Source organism: Eretmochelys imbricata, chromosome 20 (assembly GCF_965152235.1).
Source record: "Eretmochelys imbricata isolate rEreImb1 chromosome 20, rEreImb1.hap1, whole genome shotgun sequence".
Lineage (NCBI taxonomy): Eukaryota > Metazoa > Chordata > Testudines > Cheloniidae > Eretmochelys > Eretmochelys imbricata.
In genome coordinates, this window is record NC_135591.1 from 18,238,671 (window position 1) to 18,261,349 (window position 22,679).

The 22,679-nt window shown below is 51.1% G+C and overlaps 1 protein-coding gene across 1 annotated transcript in view; it reads left to right on the plus strand.

The window, feature by feature from the left end:
- The window catches only part of LOC144277476 (complement C3-like), a 52,269-nt gene that overhangs the window by 26,434 nt on the left and 3,156 nt on the right, over positions 1–22,679 (plus strand). The window contains exons 21-37 of the mRNA XM_077838241.1: positions 600–812; positions 1,818–1,884; positions 2,382–2,468; positions 3,212–3,415; positions 5,026–5,101; positions 6,458–6,617; positions 8,169–8,264; positions 9,541–9,691; positions 11,836–11,999; positions 13,659–13,817; positions 14,775–14,925; positions 15,942–15,993; positions 16,216–16,303; positions 18,399–18,488; positions 18,949–19,054; positions 20,552–20,641; positions 22,590–22,676. Of these exons, the coding sequence (XP_077694367.1) occupies positions 600–812; positions 1,818–1,884; positions 2,382–2,468; positions 3,212–3,415; positions 5,026–5,101; positions 6,458–6,617; positions 8,169–8,264; positions 9,541–9,691; positions 11,836–11,999; positions 13,659–13,817; positions 14,775–14,925; positions 15,942–15,993; positions 16,216–16,303; positions 18,399–18,488; positions 18,949–19,054; positions 20,552–20,641; positions 22,590–22,676 (2,041 nt within the window). The remainder of the gene's footprint in view (positions 1–599; positions 813–1,817; positions 1,885–2,381; positions 2,469–3,211; positions 3,416–5,025; positions 5,102–6,457; positions 6,618–8,168; positions 8,265–9,540; positions 9,692–11,835; positions 12,000–13,658; positions 13,818–14,774; positions 14,926–15,941; positions 15,994–16,215; positions 16,304–18,398; positions 18,489–18,948; positions 19,055–20,551; positions 20,642–22,589; positions 22,677–22,679) is intronic.

A 22,679-nucleotide genomic window follows, 5' to 3' on the forward strand; every position in this document is an offset into this window, starting at 1 on the left:
CTTGTTGGGTGCTCAGCACCTTGCAGGATCAGGGCTATGGAATCCACCCAGTTAAGACCATAAGAGCGGCCATACTGGGTCAGACCAATGGTCCATCTAGCCCAGTATCCTGTCTTCTGACAGCGACCAATGCCAGGTGCTTCAGAGGGAATGAACAGAATAAGTAATCATCAAGTGATCCATCCCCTGTTGCTATTCCCAGGTTCTAGCAAGATTGCATGATATAGAGGGAGATAAAAAAATACCCTTCTGGCTGCCACTCTTCTCTGCCTGGGCCTCAAATCTGTGAGTAGGTACCAGGTTTGGAGCTTTCTGTTGACTCACACCGGTAGCCAGACCAGGTGGGTCTCATTACTTCCACTCAGGAACACCACAGACTGAGGTCCTCTCTGAGGCAGGACAGGACTGGGAGGGGGGCAGTCCTGAAGGGCCTCTCAGGAAGTAGGTCAGGATACAGTCATATGCTTTATAAGTACAGTCCTGTCTGTTGTTTATTAAGATTAAAGGCAAACTCCAGTCAGAGGGTATGTTTTGGATCAGTGCCCTACAGTGTCATGATGTGCAGACTGCCTGCTCACGAATCTCTGTTCTCTTCTCAGGTCCGGCTAGAGCTGCTGTACAACCCAGTTTTCTGCAGCGCATCCACTTCCAAGGCTAAATATCGGCAGATCCTTGACATCAAAGCCAAGTCCTCCCTGGCCGTGCCATTAGTGATTGTCCCGTTGCAGCTGGGATCTCACGACATTGAGGTCAAGGCAGCGGTGTGGGGCAGTTTTGTGTCTGATGGTGTGAAGAAGAAACTGAAGGTTGTGGTAGGTATCAGGTGATGGGGATGTGGTGTCTGCTGGAGGGCAAGAGGCTGGAGGCCAGATTGGCTGGCTTCTAGAATCCATGCTGTTAATTTAACCTGTTAAATTAACACCCTGCATCTCTATCCTCATCCCACTTCCTCCCCTCCTCTGTAGCAAATACAACAGGGCTGGGGCTGGCCTGGTTATCTTGCACTCGATCCTCTGAGTCTTCACGTAAAAGACCTAGGTTCAGTTCCTCAGGCCCAGGGTCTTGCTCCTTGGACCAGCGGGTGCTGGAATCAATGCAGATTCAGTGCACCCAGGGAGAACCTCATCTCACTCAGCAGAGAGAGCCAAGCAAAGGAGCAGCATTGGTGGGTTGTGAAGGGTGTCCCATTGGCCTGCCCCAGGAGACCACTGCTAGGCTGGGTGAGAGGAAGATCCTCCACTGAAGATCAGGGAGTAGAAAAGTCCTTCAGGGAGGTCACAGAGCAACGATGGCACAAATTGAGCTTCTCACTTCCTCGCCCTGCCCGACTCTGTTGGCCAGGTTCATAAGAACATAAGAACGGCCATACTGGGTCAGACCAAAGGTCCATCTAGCCCAGTATCCCGTCTTTCGACAGTGGCTATTGCTAGATGCCCCAGAGGGAATGAACAAAACAGGTAATCATCAAGTTATCCATTCCCTGTCACTCATTCCCAGCTTCTGGCAAAAAATTCCTGCCGTTCATCTGTGCTGGAATCAGTGGTATTACGCTAAGGATGAATTTGGCCTTGGGACTTCTCCTTGGATGCATCCTAACCAGGATCCAAAACAAAAGGGGACGCTGTGTGAAGTTGAGGTCAGATTCCAGACTTATTGGGTCGGAGCCTGATCTCAGTTTCACTTGACTGCTGACTTCCAGTGGAGCCACTGCTGATTCACGCTGATCACAAGATCAGCAAGTCGCTCACCTTTTCCTACTGCTCTTCATTGTCTCTGAACGCTACTATGCTTACTATGCTCTTGTCATTCCTGTCTAGCCTGAAGGGATGAGGATGACCAAAACAATTACATCTGTCGTATTGGATCCATCTGAGAAAGGAGTAGGTGAGTAGCCGCACTGCTTTGCCTTTACGTGGGGCCTTTCATCCTGAAGGTCTCAAAGAATTCCACAGTCTATATCTAAGTGAGGCCATCTCTGTTTTTGGAGCGCTTGTATCTAACCCAAACATATAATCGAATCTGCAGCAAACTTCCCTGAAAAATTCTACTGTGGCATCCGATCATGCGTGGGAGATTTCAGAGGGATTGGTTTTGTGTTGGCTGAGATGGAGGTCAAAATCAGGCTCATCACGGAAGACGGGAATCAGCAATATGCAGAGCAATTCAGCTGCCACTGAAAAGCAGCCACCTCTGCCTGCCCCGTATTCACAGCTTCCTGATTCCCATCTCAGCTGCCCCCTCCCTCCCTTTGCCCTAGCACATCAGTGGATTGTGCAGGGTTCTCTGAGCGTTGTAGAGTATTACTCAAGAACCAGCAGCAAAGCTCAGCCAGCTGGACGGATGGCATTTCACTGTCTCTTCTCCTCGTCCTTCCTTTTCAGGGGGAGTCCAGGAAGAGAGGGTGAAAGCGGCAGAGATAGAGGACATTGTTCCAGACACAGAATCGGAGACCAAAGTCAGCATCCAAGGCAAGGGCCTCTGATCTGAAAGACTTTTATGATTTAGAAACAGAGTGAAGGGAGCAATTAATTCCTTTCTGGTAGCCACATTTGCAGGAGGTGGACCGATTACCCACTTGGTTCTGTTACAACTGTCTATGTGCACTATCGAGCATTAATGGTCAAGATACATCAAAGTCATTGTTGGCGTGTGGCTAAGCAAGGTGCTCAGAGGAGAGACAGGTGCACAGAAATAAGGAGCACCCAGGGGGAAACCTATGTCTTTGGTCAGGATGGCCTAGTGGTTTGAGCCCTAGCTTAGTATTTGGGAAACCCAAGTTCAAGACCTTGCTCTTCCACAGACGTCCCTGGTGACTTCAGGAGCTCCCTTAGCCTGTCTGAGCTTCAGCTCCCCAGCTGTAAAATGTGGATAATAGCCCTTCCTTTGCCCCCATTTAGCTCAATCAGAAAGGGCTGTTGCTTTCAGAATAGGAGTGTCCAGGTTCTATCCCCACCGCTGGCAGGGCTGGAGTGAAATAGCCTAGGAGGGATTGGTGAGAAATGCTCAGAGTAGTGCGGGGAACCTTGTCAGCACACAGGACCCAGATCAATTGTTGCTGGGTTAGGATCTGACCCTCTTGGGCTTTGGGTGTGCTCAGGCCATGGATTGAGCTCTCAATCCGCCACTGCCCGCGGAGAGGTCTGTCTTTCTCTCTGTCCCCACCAGCATCTGCTCTCTGTGCTTGAATTCATGCCACGTTATTTCCTGCCAGGAAACCCCGTGACAATCATTGTTGAAAACTCCATCGACGGGGCCAACCTGAAGCACCTCATTGTGACGCCGTCTGGCTGCGGGGAACAGAACATGATCGGCATGACCCCCCCCGTCATCGCCACCATCTACCTGGACAGCACCGAACAGTGGGAAAAGATCGGAGTGGAACGCAGGGCAGAAGCCATCAAGTTGATCACGCAAGGTAAGTACTTTTCATGCCAGACAGCAAATCCCTCTTCAGGCTCGCGTTAGGGACACAGAAACTGCCGCACAGGACCGGCCCTGAGGTCCCTCTAGCCCAGTAGCCTGTCTCGGAAAGTGGCCAGTACCAAGTGCTTCAGAAACCTCATGTTAAGCACACTGGGCAATAGATAGAGAGTCCAGGGATCAGGCAGCTAGCCTGGCACACAGGAGACACCAGTTCAGTTCCCTGCTCTGCCACAGACTTCTGGGGTGATGTTGGGCAAGTCACCTAATCTCTCTGTCACTCCACTTCCACCTCTGCAAAGGGGGAGTGTTGCAGTGCCCTGCTGCACAAGGGGGTTGTGAGAGTAGACGGCAGGAACTCCGCAAACTCCCACTGGCACCCGGATTGTGGCCCTGCCCCCGCTCTGCCCTTCCCCACGAAGCCCTGCCCCTGCTCTGCCTCATCCACACTCCTCCTCGAGGCCCCGTCCCACTAGGCCTCTTCCCCCCGAAGCCTTGCCCTTGCTCCATCGCTTCCGGCCCCCGTTCTGCTACTCACTCCTCTCTGTCCCCTCCTTCCCGTCACTCACCAAGAATGCAGGAAAAAAGTGGGAGGGGCCATGCCCCCCTGGTGCCTCTGGTAGTTACATTGCAGATTGTGAGGCACCCTGGTACTATGGGAATGGGGCCAGATAGGCACCTAAAACAGAGAGAGAATCTGCCTTCCACTTTAGGTCTCCTACTCCCTTTAGAGGTTGGTTTAAGACCTGAAGCATGAAGTTTAATATCCCTCCACCAGTCTACATTGGCGTGAGTCATTATAGCTCTGAATAGACCTTCCTATGCAGACAAACGACCAACCCCGTTTTCAGTCCTGCTGGGCTTTTGGCCTCCAGTTCATTGCTGGCCTATGGCTGTTATGCGGGGGATGGGATGGTCGTGGGGTGGAGGCCATTCACCCACATTCAAATCCGTTTCAGGTTGGCACTTGGTAGCGAGGAAGGATAGAGAAACTCATGACCATTGAGAGAACTTGGTAGGTTTCAACAGGTGTCTCTTTCACTACACCACAGTCCCCTTGTGGCCCCCTTGTGGGCTGCCTAAATTAGGCGTGGAGTCTGAACTACAAACATCCCATCCCTTAAGCTCTTACAATATGGGGAAACTGAGGCAGACAGTGACTTGCACAAAATCACGTCACGCAGTGAGTGACAGAACTGAGAACTGAACCCAGGAGTCCTGACTCACAGCACCTTGCTCCAAACACTAACCCACCCTCCCCTCCCCGAGCCTGGTATAGAACCCAGGCACCCTGCCTCCCAGGTCCCCATATACCGTAATCACTTGGCCCCACTCCCACGCTGGAGGGAGGATTCATGCGGGTGAGGAATGTGGCAGTGTCCATGCCAACTGGCTTCACCACCAGACATCTTTCTGCCTTTGCTTCCCTTGAGTTGCTGTGCTGTGTCCCTCCTGAGAGACGCCTGCAGAAAAAGGGGGAGCCACACAACTCAGACGCAGCAGCAGGGGTCACAGCTCTGACTTCGTTTGCCTTATGCATGTAAAAAGTCCTCATTATAAGCTCGCCAGACATTGCACAACTCCTTTGTACTCTCTCTGTTTCAGGTTACACACAACAGATGGTTTACAAAAAACCCGACTTCTCATACGCCGCTTTCAAAAACCGGCCAGCAAGCACTTGGTGAGGCCAGTGGGTTTTCTAATGCACCTTCTTGATCAGCGTTAGCCTGACCCTACACATGCAATATGTGAGCCAGAGCAAGTCAGTTTCCCGCCCAAAACCAGAGGGCAAAGGTTAACACACACAACGGGAAAAAAGTACCCAATCCAACTCCCACAGATGGCAATGGAAAGACTCCCAAAGATGAGCTAGGCACCTGGCAGGATTTACAAAAGCACCTAAGCAGAGTAGGGGCTTAATTCCCTTTGAAAGTCAATCAGAGTTCAGTGCCTAACTCACTTAGGCACTTCTGTAAATCCCGCTGGGTGCCTATTTCATCTTTAGGTGCCTAAATGCCTTGTTAATGTGGCCCCTAGTGATTTCAGTGACAGTTCAGTGTGGGCAAGCGGACGGCCTGAAGGATTGGTGATGAATAAGGCGAAGATTTAGTCACGGGTATTTTTAGTAAAAGTCATGGACAGGCCACAGGCAATAAACAAAAATTCACGGCCCATGTCCTGTCCATGACTTTTACTAAAAATACCCCATCAGGGTGTCACACCCCGGACTAATTCTTAGCTGCTCCTAGGACGCCGCTGCTCTGGGGGTCTCCGAGGTACTGCGTCTCCGGGGGTCCTTGGGGCACCATTGCTCTGGGGGATCCCTGGGGGATGGCAGCTGGCTCCTGCTCCGGCAGTGGGGGCTGACTGCATCCGGCCACCCACTGTTCTGAGGCCCCTGGGGACTGCTCTCCAACAACCTCCAGGCCTGCCCCCAGGCTGCAGCTGTAGCCGCTGCTCAGACTGCCCCCAGGGTGGCCCCTGCTGCTGCTCGGGCAATCCCCGGGACTAGCCACACCAGCCGCTGCAGCTGTGGAATTCATGGAAAGTCACGGAATCCGCGACCTCCGTGACAGATTCCCAGCCTTAGTAATGAACTCCAGGTCCTTTCACTTTTAGCTGGCTAGTTTGTAGCTGGCTCAGAGTAACCATTATCATCTTGACGGCTGTTCACTGGGTTGTGTGAAGTTGAGTCTGATGACGCTCCAGTCCAGTTCCCAGTGTCCAGCTGTCCAGAGCGGGCCCCCATCCCCACCATCCTGGTCATACCACTGCAGGCAGCAAGAGCTCGGCACATCTCAAGCAGAGCCAGCCGTAATAGGGAGCAGTGTCTGGATGCGCTTTCCCGGACAAGCGGTGACATTTTCCCGAGCTCCATGCTCACTCAGGTTACCATAAACTGACCCACATGAACCTCCCTCCATTTACTGCTGTGAAACGTCTCAACTCATACCTGAGTGCAGACGGTCCAGCTTCCACACTGAGGGCAATTCTGGGAAGGCAGGAGTGACCGTGATGTGATTGATTCTGCCCTCAGGCTGACGGCGTATGTGGCAAAGGTCTTTGCCATGGCTAAGAAACTGGTGCCCATTGAAAACCAAGTTATCTGCGGGGCGGTGAAATGGCTGATCCTGGAAAAGCAGAAACCAGATGGGGTCTTCCAAGAAGATGCCCCCGTAATCCACGGAGAGATGGTTGTACGTGTTTCCTTTGACACCAATCCTTTACACACCAATCACTACCCACCTCAATCATCACAGCAACTTGTTGGTTCATAATTCAAAGGGAGATCTTACTGGGCTGCATCTCAAAGTCTGTGCTCACGTGGACTGATCTCTCTCTCTCTCTCTCCCTCCCATCAGTGGAACAACCCAGTGCAGTTACCTGGGCAGCAGTGAATGGAGATTTAGGCCAATGAGCCAGATTGTATCTATTTAGTCCTTAGTGGACTTCATGGAGTCTTTGGCACTTCTCCCTTTTTGGGGGTAAACATTCTGCTGGGGGTAGATCATTTTTGGTTTTGTTATTATTCAGGGTTTAGGAGTGGAAGGGGGGGTCATTGTTGGAGCTAGGGGTGTCACGTTTGGGATTTATGGGTGCCAGGGTTTAGGGCGTGTCAGTGTTAGGGTTTATTAGGTAAAAAGGGGTGTTGGTGTCAGGCTTTTAGGGGTGTCAGTGTCAGGATTTAGGGGTCTCAGTATTAGGGTTTAGGGTAGAAGGGGTTGTCAGTGTCGAGGTTTGGGGGTTTCAGTGTCAGGGTTTAAGGTGTAGAAGGGGGTGTCGGTGTCAGGATTTAGGGGGCATCAGTGGTGAGGTTTAGGGGTCTCAGTGTCAGGGTTTAGCAGAGGTTCTGGAACTAGGGGTGTGCGGGGTGCGGCAACACCCCCTGGCTTGAAGTGGTTTCCATTATATACAGGGTTACAGTTTGGTTCAATGGCTCTCAGCACCCCCACTATAAAAATTGTTCCAACACCCCTAGCTATCAGTGGGTTTAGGGCTATCAGTGTCTGAGTTTAAGGGGTCTCTGTGTTAGGGGTCTCAGTGTTAGGGTTTATGGTAGAAGGGGGTGTCCATGTCTGGGTTTAGGGGGTGTCCGTGTCTGGGTTTATTAGATAGAAGGGAGTGAGATTAGTGATGTGGGTGTTCTCATGGTGGAGAGACATCTCCAAAGGAGATAGTTTTGCAGCGTTTACTAAAGACGCTTAGGCTCTGGCCTGGCCTGATCTCCCCTGGGCATTGGTTCCCCAGCCTCTCAACTGAGAATGCCTTGTCCTCACCTCTCATGCGCTTTGTCCCAGGCTTAGTGATTTGCATTGCCCCAGAGGAGCGCAGCTGTCTTGGTGATTCACAGGCCAAAGTTTGGTCTTTGATGTCGCTGGGGCTTGACCCATTAACTGCACAGGAAGCTGCCTGGGAGCTAGTGGCGGGACCTGAGCACTGGCCTGGTGAGCTAAATTCTCTCACGCTGGTTTAATACGAAGCATCTCTATTGACTTGGATGGAGTTCCTCCACATTGACAAAGGAGTAACTGCCATCAGAACCTGGCCCATTGCACGACAGGTATTCATTAGCCAAAGGGAGGTTCAGCGATAGGTCTGGCCGTGACTGAGAGTCCATTCTTGGGTAGCTTTCTAGGAAGCATGTGTTCTGCTATAATTTCCTATGCTGTGGGCCTGGGATTAATTCTTTCTTTTCATGGTACTTGGGGGACTTTCTTATCCCAAACCTGTCCTTTGCTCCCCTTTAGGGAGGGTACAAGGGTGCTGAGCCTGATGTCTCTTTAACGGCTTTCGTGCTGATTGCATTGGAAGAGGCAAAGGACATTTGCAAGGATCAAGTCAATGTGAGTATCTCTGCACTGTAGATTTACTTCAACGTTCATACCCAGGTTTTCCCATCTTTCAATCCCCTATGGCATGTGGAATTTGCTGGGGAAGGAGCTAGTAAATCTGTATTTATTCATGCCATATATAAGCAAATAAAAAAAATGGTTTCCTCTAAGCTTATAGAAACAAAGTTTATAGGTCCAGACCATTCTAGGAAGTTAGTGAAAAATGAATCGACATACGGAATACCAGAAACATTTTACTTCAAACATTCGATTTTCCCTTTTGTCTTTAACAACAAAAACAGTACCCTCGCCCAAGCCCAGCACCTCGGGCGGTCACCTGGATTGCCTGCCCCTAAATCTGGCCCTGGTCTGTGGTATCAGACCGAAGCTGCAAGAGAGGAGGATGAGATGACGTGGTGGGCCCGTAAAAAGTGGGGATGAAGAGAATCATAGGCGCGGACGCTGTGGGTGCTCTGGGGCTCAAGCACCCATGGAAAAAAACCAAGGGGTGCTCAGCACCCACCAGCCACAGTGATTCCGCCCGAGCTGGCTGTCGATCAGCTGTTTGACAGGTCCCTGGGGCTGGCCACTGATCAGCAAGCGGTTGGCGGGAGGCGCTTGGGGGAGGGGACAGAGAAGAGAGAGCAGCGAGCTGACGAGGGGCGGGGACTTTGAGGAAGGGGGTGGAGTGGGGGCAGGAAGAGGTGGATAAATCATACATGCGAATCATGCATCAAAGTCGTGAAATGAGCGACAAATACAATAAAAAATAAGGTATTCAAAAATTTAACAAATGGGGGGGGGATGCCAAAGACGCTCTGGGGCGCCATTTGGGCTAGGGTCGGCCCTGCCACAGACTTTGGTCTCACTCCTGATGACACTCTGCATGTGGTCCAGAAATGTCCCCTTTCGCTGCCTTCACATATCTCACTTCCATGCCTTCGTGCCTCTTCTGTCTTTCACCAGCACAAAATTCACTCTGAAATTTAATAAAGCTGGAAGCCACACGAATTCGTAATGTCTTAATGTAACCCAGACACCTCCTGGGTGTGGTGTTCCGTCCCATCTAGTGACATTGAGGCCACTTAGAGAGAGATTAATGAGTCTGCTCTAGGGCCTTTCGGGCTTTTAGTTCATGCAGTAGAGGCTCATGCATTTAGCTCCGCAGGTCTCAGGTTCGATCCTACCCGCCGATGACCAGGTTCTGTTAATGTTACATTAACACCACCCGAAACCTCAGCCTAACTCACGAGTTTGATTTTCTTTTGTTTTCTTTGTCACCTCCTAGAGTTTGGAAGGCAGCATCATCAAAGCCGCTGACTACTTAGCCCAAAGGTACCAGTCTCTAGCCAGACCTTACACTGTGGCTCTTGCGTCCTATGCCTTAGCGATGGTGGGGAAACTGAACACCGAGAAGGCACTCATGAAAGTTTCGAAAGGTAAATCAGGGCATCTTATCAACTACTGGAAAGATGTGGCCAAGTCAGGATGGGGTTCAGGGAAGAGAAGCAAAGGAGGTTGGAGAGGGACTAATTTATGAGGAATGAATAACAGGCATAGATTTGTTCCTTTTGACCAGATTTGAGATTGATCGGGCTGGGTGTAAATCCAGAGTAACTCTCCTGGGTTGAGTGGACTTACTCCAGATTTATACTTATGTGTCTGAGATCTGGATGTGGCAGAAACATATGGTATTACTTGACCTCAGGAGGAATCTGAGAGCCCTGTATATATATCTAAAGGATGTAAACCCCAAAGAAAAAGAGAGAGAAAAGGGTGGGTCAAGAGGATGTAACTGAGCAAAGGGGAATTTCAGAGGATATAGAATAATATTACCCGCAAGGAAAATTGAGTTTGCCCCATTGTTTGGGAAAGTTAAAACAGGGCAGGACAAAGCTGTTGTCTATATATATCAATGTTATGTTGAAAGGTGCCAGGTGGGCCTTTGATCCCAAAACATTCACAGACCTTGGTGTCACAGGGCGCAGACTCACCCGGCAGCGCCTCCTGCTGGTCCTCTTGGGGAATTAGCATCCAGCCTCTGGAGCGCCCTCTTCAGGCTGGTGTCTCGCCGCCCCTGGCCCTCGTGTCCCTCCCGGACCCCGGTGCCCTTGTCTTGGGTGCCTCCCTGGCAGTACCCCCACAGTTTTGGGTCTCCCCCTCCCAGGGGAACCCCCACCCACTATCCCCACCTTGCCTAAGTCTTAGGCTACTGCCAGTCACCAACTAGCCCCCGCTCCCTGGGGCAGACTGCAGTATAAGCCAGTCATCACAGGCGACGGGGTTTGGACCTGCTGCCTCTGCCTACCCGTGGCTGCCCCTGCAACCCCCTTGCCTAATAGGCCTTCCCAGGCCTGCAGCCTGGGGCTTTCCTAGTCCCAAGCTCCCCGGCTCCCTTGGCCTTCCCCAGCCCTGCTCCCACTCTAGGTACTTTCTCAGCCTTTGCAGCCAGGTTCCCTCCAAGCTAGAGAGAATCTCTCCTGGATCTTCTGGCTCAAAGCCTTCATAGAGCCAGCTGGGCCCTGATTGGGGCATGGGCCCCAGCTGCCGCCACTTCCCCCGGTCAGCCAGGGTTTTACTTCCTTCCCCAGCCCCAGCCCTCTGCAGGACTTTTCCAACCCCTTCAGGGCTGGAGCGGGTGCTCACCCCGCTACACTTGACCATGTTTACAGTACAGGGACTATAGTGGCACAGTTATGGTGCTGCTGCTATGCTGGTATCACCCCATATTGTGGACGCAGACTGCACCGATGGAAGGGGTTTTCCATCTCTGTAGGAACTCCACCACCATGATCAACGATTGCGAGCTCAATGGAAGTATTTTTCCATTGACTTAGCTGTGTCTACACTAGGGGCTAGTTTGGCATAGCTATAGCGCTTCGGAAGGGTGTGTGTGTGTAGATTTTTCACATGCCCTGAGTGACTCAGCTATGACGACCGAAGTTTTAAGTGTAGACCAGGCCCTTGTTCAAGTTAATGGATGTGCCAGGCACTCTTTCAGACTCAGCGGAAGGAGCAATCAAGACTCTTTCTGTAGTAGACACCGCTAAAAACAATGTAGCACAGCAAGGTCAAGAGCTAAGCCATGTGGGCTGAGGGGTTTCCCTGATCACAAACGCAGGAGCTAGTATGTTCGTTTTGCACCCTGTGCGTTAGAGGCAGAAACAGGCTGAAAGCCTGGAGAAGTATTATGAAAGGAAGCAGAGAGACATTGCTTGTTGGGCCTAGAACTCACTTCAGAGGCGGACTTGGGGATTTCTCAGCAAGGAGGTTGCCTGCTGTTGGTTTCTCTTATGCTCTCTTATTTCTCTCTCTGCATTTTCGTAAGCAATCAGGTTTAAAGCAGAGAAGGTATCTGAGGCCTATGATCAATTCCTCATTGTAATTGAAACAATCCTCTAAGACCCCAAATATTGGGTAGCTGCTCAGCTCGAAAGGGGCAACAATCGGTTTGACTTACCAATCATCCGTGCAGAAAGTTGGGGAAGGAGTCAGGCGATGGTATGGCCCAGTCAGATCTGCTCAGAATGAGTGGATGTCCTGGGGAAGAGTCCTTTAGCGCGCCTTCTTTGCTGCTGCCTAGAGGGAAATCGCTGGGAAGAGCGGAACGCCCGGACCTTCAACATTGAGGGCACCTCGTACGCCTTGCTGGCCTTGCTGAAAATGAAGAAGTATGAGTTGACCGGTCCCATAGTCAAATGGCTGAGAGAGCAGAACTACTACGGAGGGGGATATGGATCTACCCAAGTGAGTATGATCCTTATAGCCCAGGGTATCCTTCCAAGACTGTGTTTTGTGGGAAGGTCTCCCCTCGGAAAAGATGGGATTCCGATCACTTGAGTCATTGTAGAAAGCCCTGGAGAATGACCAGTAGAGAACAATCCTGCATTGCCTGGGAGATGGGCAACGTGACCTATCAGGTCGTTGCCATTGTTAACCTAAGGCAGAGACCAGCATAGGAGCATGACTGAATCTTCTCACTTGAGGCTCCATCCTGCCAAGGTGATGGGTGCAAGCATGCTTCACTTTAAGACAGCGAGTTGTCCCCGGGGAGTCAATGGGCCTTCCCTTCTCATGGGCAGAAGCGCATGGGCGTCTGGACTCATTCTAGCATTTGTTTGGTTTTTGGCCGTTGGTCTGGAGACAGGCTACCAGGCGTGTAGGACCAACGGTCTGAGTCCAAAGCCAGGGTGGATCATGACTAATCTGAATCGATTTGGGTTTAATCCATCTCTAAGTAGAACTGTAAGGTTATGGGTTTTTGGATTCTTTTTTTTAAACTGTGCTTACACAAGCCACTGGAGAGGATAAAAACCCTACTGCTAGTGGTAGCTAAATAAAGATGGATTGTCCTCAGATATCGCTCCCTTCCCTGGAGTACGGGGGCCACTAGGAACTATAGGGTCTGTCTGTGTCCAGCAGCCTCAGTAGAGAAGCCCCTTTACATTCCTTGCTACTGAGTCTTGTCTTTTCTCTACCTAAAAGGATGCTACAAGCTCTGCTGGGAGTGGTCTGTATTTTTGGAGTCACGGGCAGCGTGTTCTATCCCTAACGCTGTGCTGTGTGTGCCATAGATGTCTCTATATATGTAACCCACACACCTCCTGGGTGTGGTGTTCTGTCCCCTCCAGTGGCACCGAGATCACTTAGAGAGAGAGATTAATGTGTCTTCTACAGCCTTAGTTAAGGCCACATGGCTTTTAGCTCATGCAGTAGAGGCTCATGCATTTAGCAAGAGGTTCCACGTTTGAGTCGCTGACAAGCCCCCACTTGTAATACCGATAGACCCCGGTCGTCGGTGGGCAGGATCGAACTTGGGATCTCTGGAGCTAAATGCATGAGCGTCTCCTACATGAGCTAAAAGCCACATGGGCCTTAGCTAAGGCTGTACAGCACACTCATTAATCTCTCTCGCTAAGTGGTCTCGGTGCCATCAGGAGGTGTGTGGGGTACATACACATAGAAGGAGCCACTGTCTTGTTGTGCTCTGTCCAGGTGACAATTGGCCCCTGTTAATAGTTAGGGGAGATGGGAAACTAATTGACCATGCACGATTTACTTTTTGACCATGGGTTCTATTCCTGGCTTGGCCATGTGCTTCCTGGGTGACCCTGGGAAAGCTACTTCCCTGCCCTGTGCCTCCGTTTCCCCATCTCTAAAATGGGGTTAAAGATATTGTATTGTTTTGTAAAGTGCTTGGAGATCTACTGATGAAGAATACTACAGAGGAGCCAGGTAATATTATTATATAACCCTTTGCCTGCGTGACACCCAGTGGAACCCTGGTGTTTTCTTTCATCGTATTTTTGGTTCCTCTTCATTAAAAAGTCTCTTTAGAAGCTGTCAGATGTCCAGCACAATAGGACAATAAGGTGTAACCCTCTTGTCTTCCTCCTGGTGTTCTAGGCTACCATCATGGTGTTCCAGGCTCTTGCGCAGTACCAGATAGACATTCCGCAGCACAAAGACCTGAATTTGGACGTTTCTATTCTCCTGCCACGCCGTGCTAGTCCGATAAAGTACAGAATCTTACATCAGAATGCTCTGGTGGCCAGAACAGCAGAGGTATCGTGCTTCTCTGTGTGATTAGTAGAGACCATTGATCATAGCGAAAGGGGATTTGACTAGAATCTCCTATCCAAACCCTTTTGAGAGTGGGAGGGGGATTCAGATTCCTGGCACCAGCTCCAAATGCATCCACACTTTTGACTCAGATTTTTAAGACCAGAAGGGACCATTATGATCATCTCTTCTGACCTTCAGCAGGTCACAGGCCGGAGAACCTCACTTACTAATTTCTGCATCAAGCTCATAACTTCTAGCTGAGCTGTGAGATGTCTCTTAGATAGATATCCAGCCTTGACTGAAAGACTTCAAGTGATGGAGAATCCACCACATCCCGTCAGGCTCTAGGGTCTAGGCAGTCAGGCCTGGTGGTTGGAGCTGGCTGTAGAGTTGGGACTGGGCCAAGGGCAATGCTGAAATCAGGGTCTGGGGACAGGCCGTGGGTCAGAGGAAGGTCCCTGGATGTCTAGTGGTGTTATGCAGAGTAACTCGCAGCTCTGATGGGGACAGTAAAATACTTGTGCCTGGGGGTTATCTGGCCCAGGGCCTGACCAGGGATTGTCACTGCAGGCTCTGTTGGAGGGGTAAGTCACCGCAGCTGAGTGAGCAGCCCTGGGCTGGCTGGGGTTTGCCTCACACATCCCGAGGTAAATTGTTCCAGGGTTAGTGACCTGGACTGTGTGGTTTTGAGCTGAATCCAGAAGTAGGAGGGGATGGGTTGCTTTAGGCTTGGCTCTGGAGAAGCAATACGTCTGGAGATCAAAGAGTTACTGCCTGGTAAGTAACCTTTTTTCTCCTTCATGCTAATGCCTCTGCAGAGTCCCCCCAGCCCCTCTGGGCGAGTGGCTGTCAATCTCACCAGCTTCATTTTCTTCATTAGCTTCATTTGCCTTGTCTTTAAATCATGATAATAATAATGAACTACAAAAGAAAATTAACCTTGGATCAACTTTACAGACCAAATGGAATGAAGACTTCACTGTGAAGGCAGAAGGAACTGGACAAGGGACCTTAACCGTAATGACGATTTATAACGCAAAAGTACGGGAGGATGAATCTCAATGTAAGAAGTTTGACCTGAGGGTATCGGTCGAAGAAGCCCGGGGTGGTAAGTAACCGCCCGTCTTTTCTCTTCTGAAGCTTGCTGTCAATCCTCAGATCTGGACAAATTTGGCTCAGTTACACCAGTTTAACTCCATGGACAGCAGCGGATTTACACCAACCAACCACCATCTCTGCAATCATATTCTTAACTTTGGAAAGTAGTTTTGTGAAGCTCCTTCAAACTCTCCCAGTTCCCAAGTCCTACAAAATTATACCCATAGGGCAGACACTAAATTATTACAGCTACCACATGTTCTAGGTTGCAACTAATGCAGGGTCATTCCAGATAAGGGAGCAGATGCTGCCTTCTCTCATCATGGCACTAGTTAGCAGCAGAGTTGGAGCATCGGATGTGGATGGGAACACAGGCCAGCTACTCTGGGTATTGTCTCCCTCTGAAGTAGAGATGAGCCCATGGCAGAGAGTCTGGTTAGAGTCCCAGACTTCCAGTGAACACATTTCCAGACAGCATGGGGGTGAAATCAGCATGGGACAGAAGGCAGGATCTTCAGCACCCAAAACACAAGCCTCTGCGGCTTGGTCTAAAGGAGCAATTTCCTTGAGCTGGGAGTAGCTGATTGTTAGAGTTGCTAGGGCTGGCCAGTAGAGGGAGCCATGACCACACATCAGGCCAGCATATGATAGGGGGATCCAGGATTTTGGCACCTCTTGTTACAGAAACAGGAGCCAGCAGTACATTGTTCTGAACTTTCCCACCTGTCCAAGTTCACACCCACGGGTTCTCTCTGTTTCGGTCTCCTCTTTCTGCTAACTCTAGACCATATTTTGTTTGTGCCACCCAGCTGGGAGAGGCTTTTTAGTTTGCGTTCCCGGGATGGGAAGAGTTATTTATGGATTGCTGGAAGGGAGGGGAGGTTTATTGAGGGATTTTTCACACCTACTGTAGGACCTGTTTGATTACTAAGCCATGTTAGTGCACCTAAAAAACAAAAGAGGGTTATTCTGGCATGAAATTTACACTGAGATATTAATTTCTTTTCTCTTCTGCAATGTTTCTAGTTAAGAAGCCGGAAGGAGCAATGCGTTCAGTCTATATTAAAATCTGCATCAGGTGAGAACAATGCCCTTTAACGATAGATGATAAATAGATGGATAGATGCAGTGGGTAGATGGACAGATGCAGGGGGTAGCTGGAGAATCCTGGGCTATGAATTTTTCTATAAAATTGTCAAAAAAGTTATGATAAAGCAACAGGAGCTGGTGGAGCGATCGCAAAATCAATGTTCAAGTGATGAATTCTGATCAAAAGGGTATTTTCTCTTCCCCTCGTTAGGTTCCTCGGAGTGGTTGATGCCACAATGTCCATCATCGATGTCTCCATGCTCACTGGCTTCTCACCAGACGTGGAGGATCTTAAGAGAGTACGTCAGTGTAATCTGAGAAGAGGGAACGTAATAAACAATGCAGTGGTTTGGCTGGGGCTTTCAGATAAAAAATCCAAGGCACCAGGTGAATAGTCAGGCTCCAGGGTTAAACCTGGAGGGAGACCAGATGGCTCTAAGGATTGGTAACAGCTTTAGGAAACCGCAACCAGTTCTCTCCATCTTGAGGATGGAATGTCATCTCCCTTGGGCAGTTTTTGGGGGCCTTTTTTGGACTCAGCTCAGTTTTCTTGGGGATGGGTGTTCACATCTCTGTAACCAGCACAGCAATTGGTGGGCCCTTTGTTGGCATTCATAGAGGAGATGCCAGGGGATGAATAGGCTATGAGCCTAACGTCCAAATTCACACACACAATCAGGGACTGGGGCAAGTTTTGCAAGTTGCGCCGGCTGCTTTGAAAATCTGGCAATACAAATCTAGGTCAGTTCAATCCTGCTTTATTGGATAGCAGATTGAGGGGCTGCTGTCATTTGACCGTGCATGTCAGAGCAGACTGCATTTGATACAGTCTCTTGTACAGTGGGGCCAGAATTTAAAAAAAATGGCTTCCCTTTAGACCCTCTGACCTACACTGTGCGGAGTTATTTGGGCCGGGAGAACGGTGGATATAGAAAAAGAGGCTGCACAAAAAAGGCAGGCCCCGAAGGAGTCACTGCAATGGATTGCTGCCCTGGTATAAAATGAGGGTGGATTATTAGGCAAACAAACCCAGGGATGTTTCCAGCATTGGTGTTCTCCTCCTGCAGCTGCATAAAATCAGCCGGAATGCCAAACCAGAACCATAGTGTGCCCAGAGTTGCTGCTTGGCTTGTACTGAGCATGCTCAGTAACATCTACTGACACTGCTGCCCCCAGTGGCACTGCTCCACCCCCCCCACCCCCCCATCTGCAGGTCTGGGTCATCTCTGGCTGCGTACGCAGAGCTTCATGTGTGCCAGGGCTGAGCCCCGGCACCTCTGGGCCTGGCAGTTCGTAGCCCCAGCACCTCTGGGCTTGCTGTGTCAGTATGAAAGTAAAAAAGAAATAAATAAATTGCTTGAGCCCCGGCACCTCTTTCATTACAAATGTAGGCACTGTGCATACGGACACTGTGGTCACCGAACCTGGGACCTTTATCATGGAAAGCTCAACTTTTTCAGCGAGAGTACCAGCTCCGTTAGCTGTGGATAGAGTTGCCAACTTTCTAATCACACAAAACCGAAGACCCTTGCCCCGCCCCGTCCCTGAGGCCCCCCCCGCCTCGTCCCTTCTCCAACATATCGCCCCCTGCTCACTTCATCCCCCCTCCCTCTGTCCCTCACTCTCCCACACCCTCACTCACTTTCACCGGGCTGGGGCAGGTGGTTGTGGTGCAGGAGGGGGCAAGAGCTCTGGCTGGGGATGTGGGTTCTAGGGTGGGGCTGGGGATGAGGGTTTTGAGGTGCAGGAGTGGGTCCGGGCTGGGCCCAAGGGGTTTGGAGTGTGGGAACGGGCTCAGGGCTGGGGCAAGGGGTTGGGGTGCACGAGGAGGTTCATGGTGCGGGCTCCAGCCAGGCAGCACTTATCTCAGACGGCTCCTGGAAGCAGTGACATGTCCCTCTGGCTCCTAGGCAGAGGGGCCGGGGGCTCTGTGCACTGCCCGCACCGACAGGCACCGCCCCTGCAGCTCCCATTGGCCGCGGTTCCTGGCCAATGGGAGCTGCGGAGCTGGTGCTCGGGGCGGGGTTAGTGCGCTGAGCCCTTGTGGCCGCTCCTGCACCTAAGAGTCGAACATGCCGGCCACTTCCGGGAGCTGTGTGGAGCCAGGACAGGCAGGAAGCCTGCCTTATCCCCATTGTGCTGCTGACCGGAGCTGCCAGGGTCCCTTTTCGACCAGGTGTTCTGCTTGAAAATCAGATACCTGACAACCCTAGCTGTTGAGTAAGTAGCAGGCTAGTATCCTCCATGCAAATCCTATCATGGGAGACGTGATCACAAGCATGACACCATTGAGTCACGTAGTGAGATGATGGATTTTTTTCACCCAGCTGCAGGACTTTCACAGAGACGGTGCCTTACCCACAATGCCTTTTGCTTTTCCTTCTTCACATTTAGCTTTCCCAAGGGGTCGACAGATACATTTCCAAGTTTGAAATCGACAAAGCCCCATCCGACAGAGGAAACCTCATGATCTACCTGGACAAGGTAAAGACTCGACAAGGGGCTTCTTTGATCCTGTGTTCATTTCATGGGCCCCTGCTGAGCCAAACTGCATTCCCAGATACACCCTGGCATCCCCGCAGACGTCAGCAAGTTGACAAACTGCAACCCCTGGCCGAATTTGACTCACTGGCCCAGATTCAGGCTTTCCACTAGGAACAACTGAATGGGCCAGATCCTCAGCTGATGTATGTGGATGTAGGTCCATTGACTTCAGTGGGAAATACAGCATCTGACATTAACGTTGAATTTGCTTCTGTGTGTCATTCACTTCTTCTTTCCTTGCTCCTTTCACTTCTCTAGTTCTTCTTTCCTCTACCTGCCTCACATTCTCTTTGCCCTCTTCTTTCCCCAACATCTCCCTTTCTTTTATTCTTTTTCATTCTCTCTTTTCCATCCAGCCACCCTTCGGCCTAAGCAATCCTGTTATTTCCCCCCCACCCAGGTTTCGCACAGAGAGGATGAATGCCTGCAGTTTAAAGCTCACCAGTTTTTCGAAGTTGGTCTCATTCAGCCGGCATCCGTCACAGTCTACGACTATTACACCATAGGTAACAGATCGCAGCTCTCCTCACCACTAAAGGCACCATGGCTTCAAATTCTGCTCTGGGTTACATTGGTGTCATTACTTCTTGCAGTCTCTTGCTGAAATACTTGGTTATCATTATCCCCGTGTAACAGAGGGGATGCACTGAGATGTTAAGAGATTTGCCCTCAGGTAAGCCCTAGACAGCTAGTAGCACAGCTGGGAGCAGATTGCCAATTCAGAGCTCTAAGTACAGCTTCCGCATACACAGTCCCCTCCCACCACTGGAAATAGAACCCAGGCGTCCTGAATCCCAATCTCCTGCTCTACACTAGCTCACACTCCCATCTCTACTTTCCCAGATTATGGTACCCCTTTCAGGAGTCTGATTTGTCGTGCATGCCCCAAGTTTCACCTCACTTAAAAATGACTTGCTTACAAAATCAGACATAAAAATACGAAAGTATCCCAGCCATACTAGTACTGACAAATTGCTGACTTTCTCATTTTTTACCATATAATCAATATAAATCAATTGGAATAGAGATATTGGACTTACATTTCAGTGTGAGACCTGAGCCTGTTTTCGCTTGTGAGCCTTGTCATTCGGCGGCTGGAGAGTGGCAGCTGCTGGCCAGGTTCCCAGCTCTCAAGGCAACGCCGCCGCCAGCAGCAGCGCAGAAGTTAGGGTGGCATGATCTGATTTTGCTACCCTTACTTGTGCGCTGCCCTTCCGTGCTGAGCGGCCAGAGAGCGGCGGCTGCTGGCCGGGGAGTTCCTGTGGTTTGTGGTGAATGAGGACTATTTTTTCCATCCTGCTCCCACCCCACTCCACAATCTCTACTCCCACTCCCACCCGCTCCTGCATTGTTTGTTGAATTTTTATCCCGCTCCCGCTATTACGGCAGCGGGACCTGTGGGATCCCAGTCCTGCTGCAGGGCTCTAGAGCCTGTTGTAAAACTAGGCAAATATCTAGATAAGTTAACATACCCCTGGGGTACTGCTAGGGTATGTGTCGCCCTGGTTGAGAACTCCTGGATTAGAACTCAGGGGTTTTAGACTCATAGACTTTAAGGCCAGACGGGACCATCCTGATCATCTAGTCTAACTTCCTGCCCACCTCCCAGTTCCTCCTGTTCTAACATTACCTCAAGCTGGAAATATATGGTCACACTCATCACCTTAACACACCCATGCAAAGGTAGGCAAAATAATAAGGGGAACCTCTGACTACAGGCAATAATGATCCTACTGGCCCTCTCCCCGCATTTTACCTCCAGAGGTGGATTTGCTGCTAGCGTGATTAAGAGGGTGTCTCCAACAAGCACCAGCCCATCATTTCAAGTTGATGGTTTCCTATAGCTAAGAAAGTTGTTCCCACAGATTGCTGCTCCCTTCCCCAGGGTCACCCAGTGGGACTTCTGCTTGAATAAGGGTTTCAGGGTTGTCTCCCAGATGCTGTAAATCATGGCTGTTGTTCTGCGGGAGGGGTAGTAATCCGTGTCTCTGATCTTTCTCTAGATGACCGGTGCACTAAGTTCTACCACCCGTCTAAGCAGAGCGGGCTCTTCAATAAGCTCTGTCACGGGGAAGTCTGCCGGTGTGCAGAAGGTAAGGAGAGTCCTGTCTCTGCTTACATCTCTGGTGGGGGCTCCTCTGTCAGCTTTACCAGCAAACATGCAGTCCCAGGGCCCCCCAGCATCAGCCCCTCAGTCGCTCATCAGGGCTTCTCCTTCCCTATGGGCTCTGGATGATTCTCACATGTGATACAGGCTCACGGCAGCCACAGGCAGGAAGGTCGCTGGGTTTGTCCCCCAGCCGGGAGCTCTGACTCTTGGCCAGCTGTGTCCCTGCTACAGCACCACCACATACAGGAATGGTGGGACCAGGGTCGGGATGAGGGCGCCCTCAGTGGAAATATGTGGGGGATGCACCCCCACATAAAGTCATGCACGCCTGGGGAAGGCAGGCAAGAGAGGAACCAGAAGGGACTGCAGGGCCTGGGATTGGGCCAGGGAGTGGAACCCAGAGGGGCTGGAATGGGCCTTGGAGGAGGTAGGAATCCCCGGGACCCACCTTCCCAGCCTGAAACCTGCCCCTCACCACGCAGAGTCTCAATATCTTTCTTCACTCCGTCTCCTATCCCTCCTCTCCTGCATTCGCAAAGGGTTTCCACCCTCCCTGACCACCTACCCTCACCTGCGGTCCCTCACTCCCTTTTCCAGTGGCAACCCCACCTGCCAATCACATGGAGAGCTGGCAGCAGGACGTAGAAGCAGAATTTCTCTTGTCGGCTGGATGACCGGGAGGGAGCGGGTATTGGAGAAGTCAGTTCCTCCTCTCTGCCCATCAGGGCCCTGGGGGCTGGGCTAAGCCAGCTGATCCGTGGAGTGGGGCTGCGCACATTGAAGCAGGGCAGTCTGGGATGCAGGAGTTGCTGGGTTTCCAGCCATTCCGATGGGGATGCTCCTCCCTGGTTATGAAACTTCCGTGGAAACATACCAGCTGTTTCAATGGTTGGAATCCGGCCTGGGAGGTAGTGACATGAAGTCAGGCACTTCTTTAAAATATGTGGGTCCTCTCATTCCAGGATGCCCACAGCTGGCACCCCTCAGCCCCCTGCTGTCAGTTTCAGCACAGAGGCCAAGTATTGGATGAGCCATGAAGGCTCCACTCCCTGCTGACTCTTAGGAAGGGATCCTCTAGAAGAGGGTGGAGACCCATTCGTGGGGCCCTTGTTCAGTGGGGAGCTTGCTGTAGCCCTGCAGTCTGCCAGGCATACAGAGAGGTATTCAGTTTCCAGATCTCTCCTTCCCATCACCTTTGATTCCCCATCTGCAGTTCCACTAAGTCCCGAGACAAGGCTCCTCCTGGCACTGACCCAGGTAGATATCCACCAGTGCAGAGAGGGAAGATAGCTGTGATTGCCAGGCCTATTTATGGTCCTTGGTTATTTCATATATCCAGAAAGAGTTCCTCTGGGCAACATCTACTGATTCCTTTGCAGAACTGTCTGAGTCTGTCGGCTCAGGATCGCCTCATTTAGACCCTGCAACCTACCTCTCCATCCCTTGTTTCTTCTTTTACTGTGCCCCATAACACAGGTGCTGACTTTTATTTTTCCTGGTGGGTGCTCCACCCCCACTCCGCCCCTTCCCCTAAGACCCCACCCAAGCTCTGCCACTTCCTGTCCCCGCTCTGCCCCTTCCCCCATGATCCCCTGCCCACTGTTCTCTGCCGAATGCCTCCTGCCAGCCGCCAAACAGCTGATCTGCAGCCCCGCCAAATGGCTGTGGCTGATGGGTGCTGAGCACCTGCTATTTTTGTTCCATGGGTGCTTGAGCCCCGGAGCACCCACGGCGTTGGCGCCTATGTCCCATAACGTGATGGGTGGTTGGCTTCATGGCCACTCCCTTGTCGGAGGAGGTGGGCCTGTCACTGTCTGGACTAGCATGGCTCACCCAGGATTCAAATAGGTGGGCACCTGTGGGTCACTAATAGCAGAGCTGAAACTATGGTTTCCCTTGGTGATTCTCTACCCCATCCTCCTTCCCCATAGAAAACTGCTTCATGCAGCAGAAGATAGAGGGTCCCATCACATTGAACAAACGAATGGAGGAAGCCTGCGAACCTGGAGTGGATTATGGTA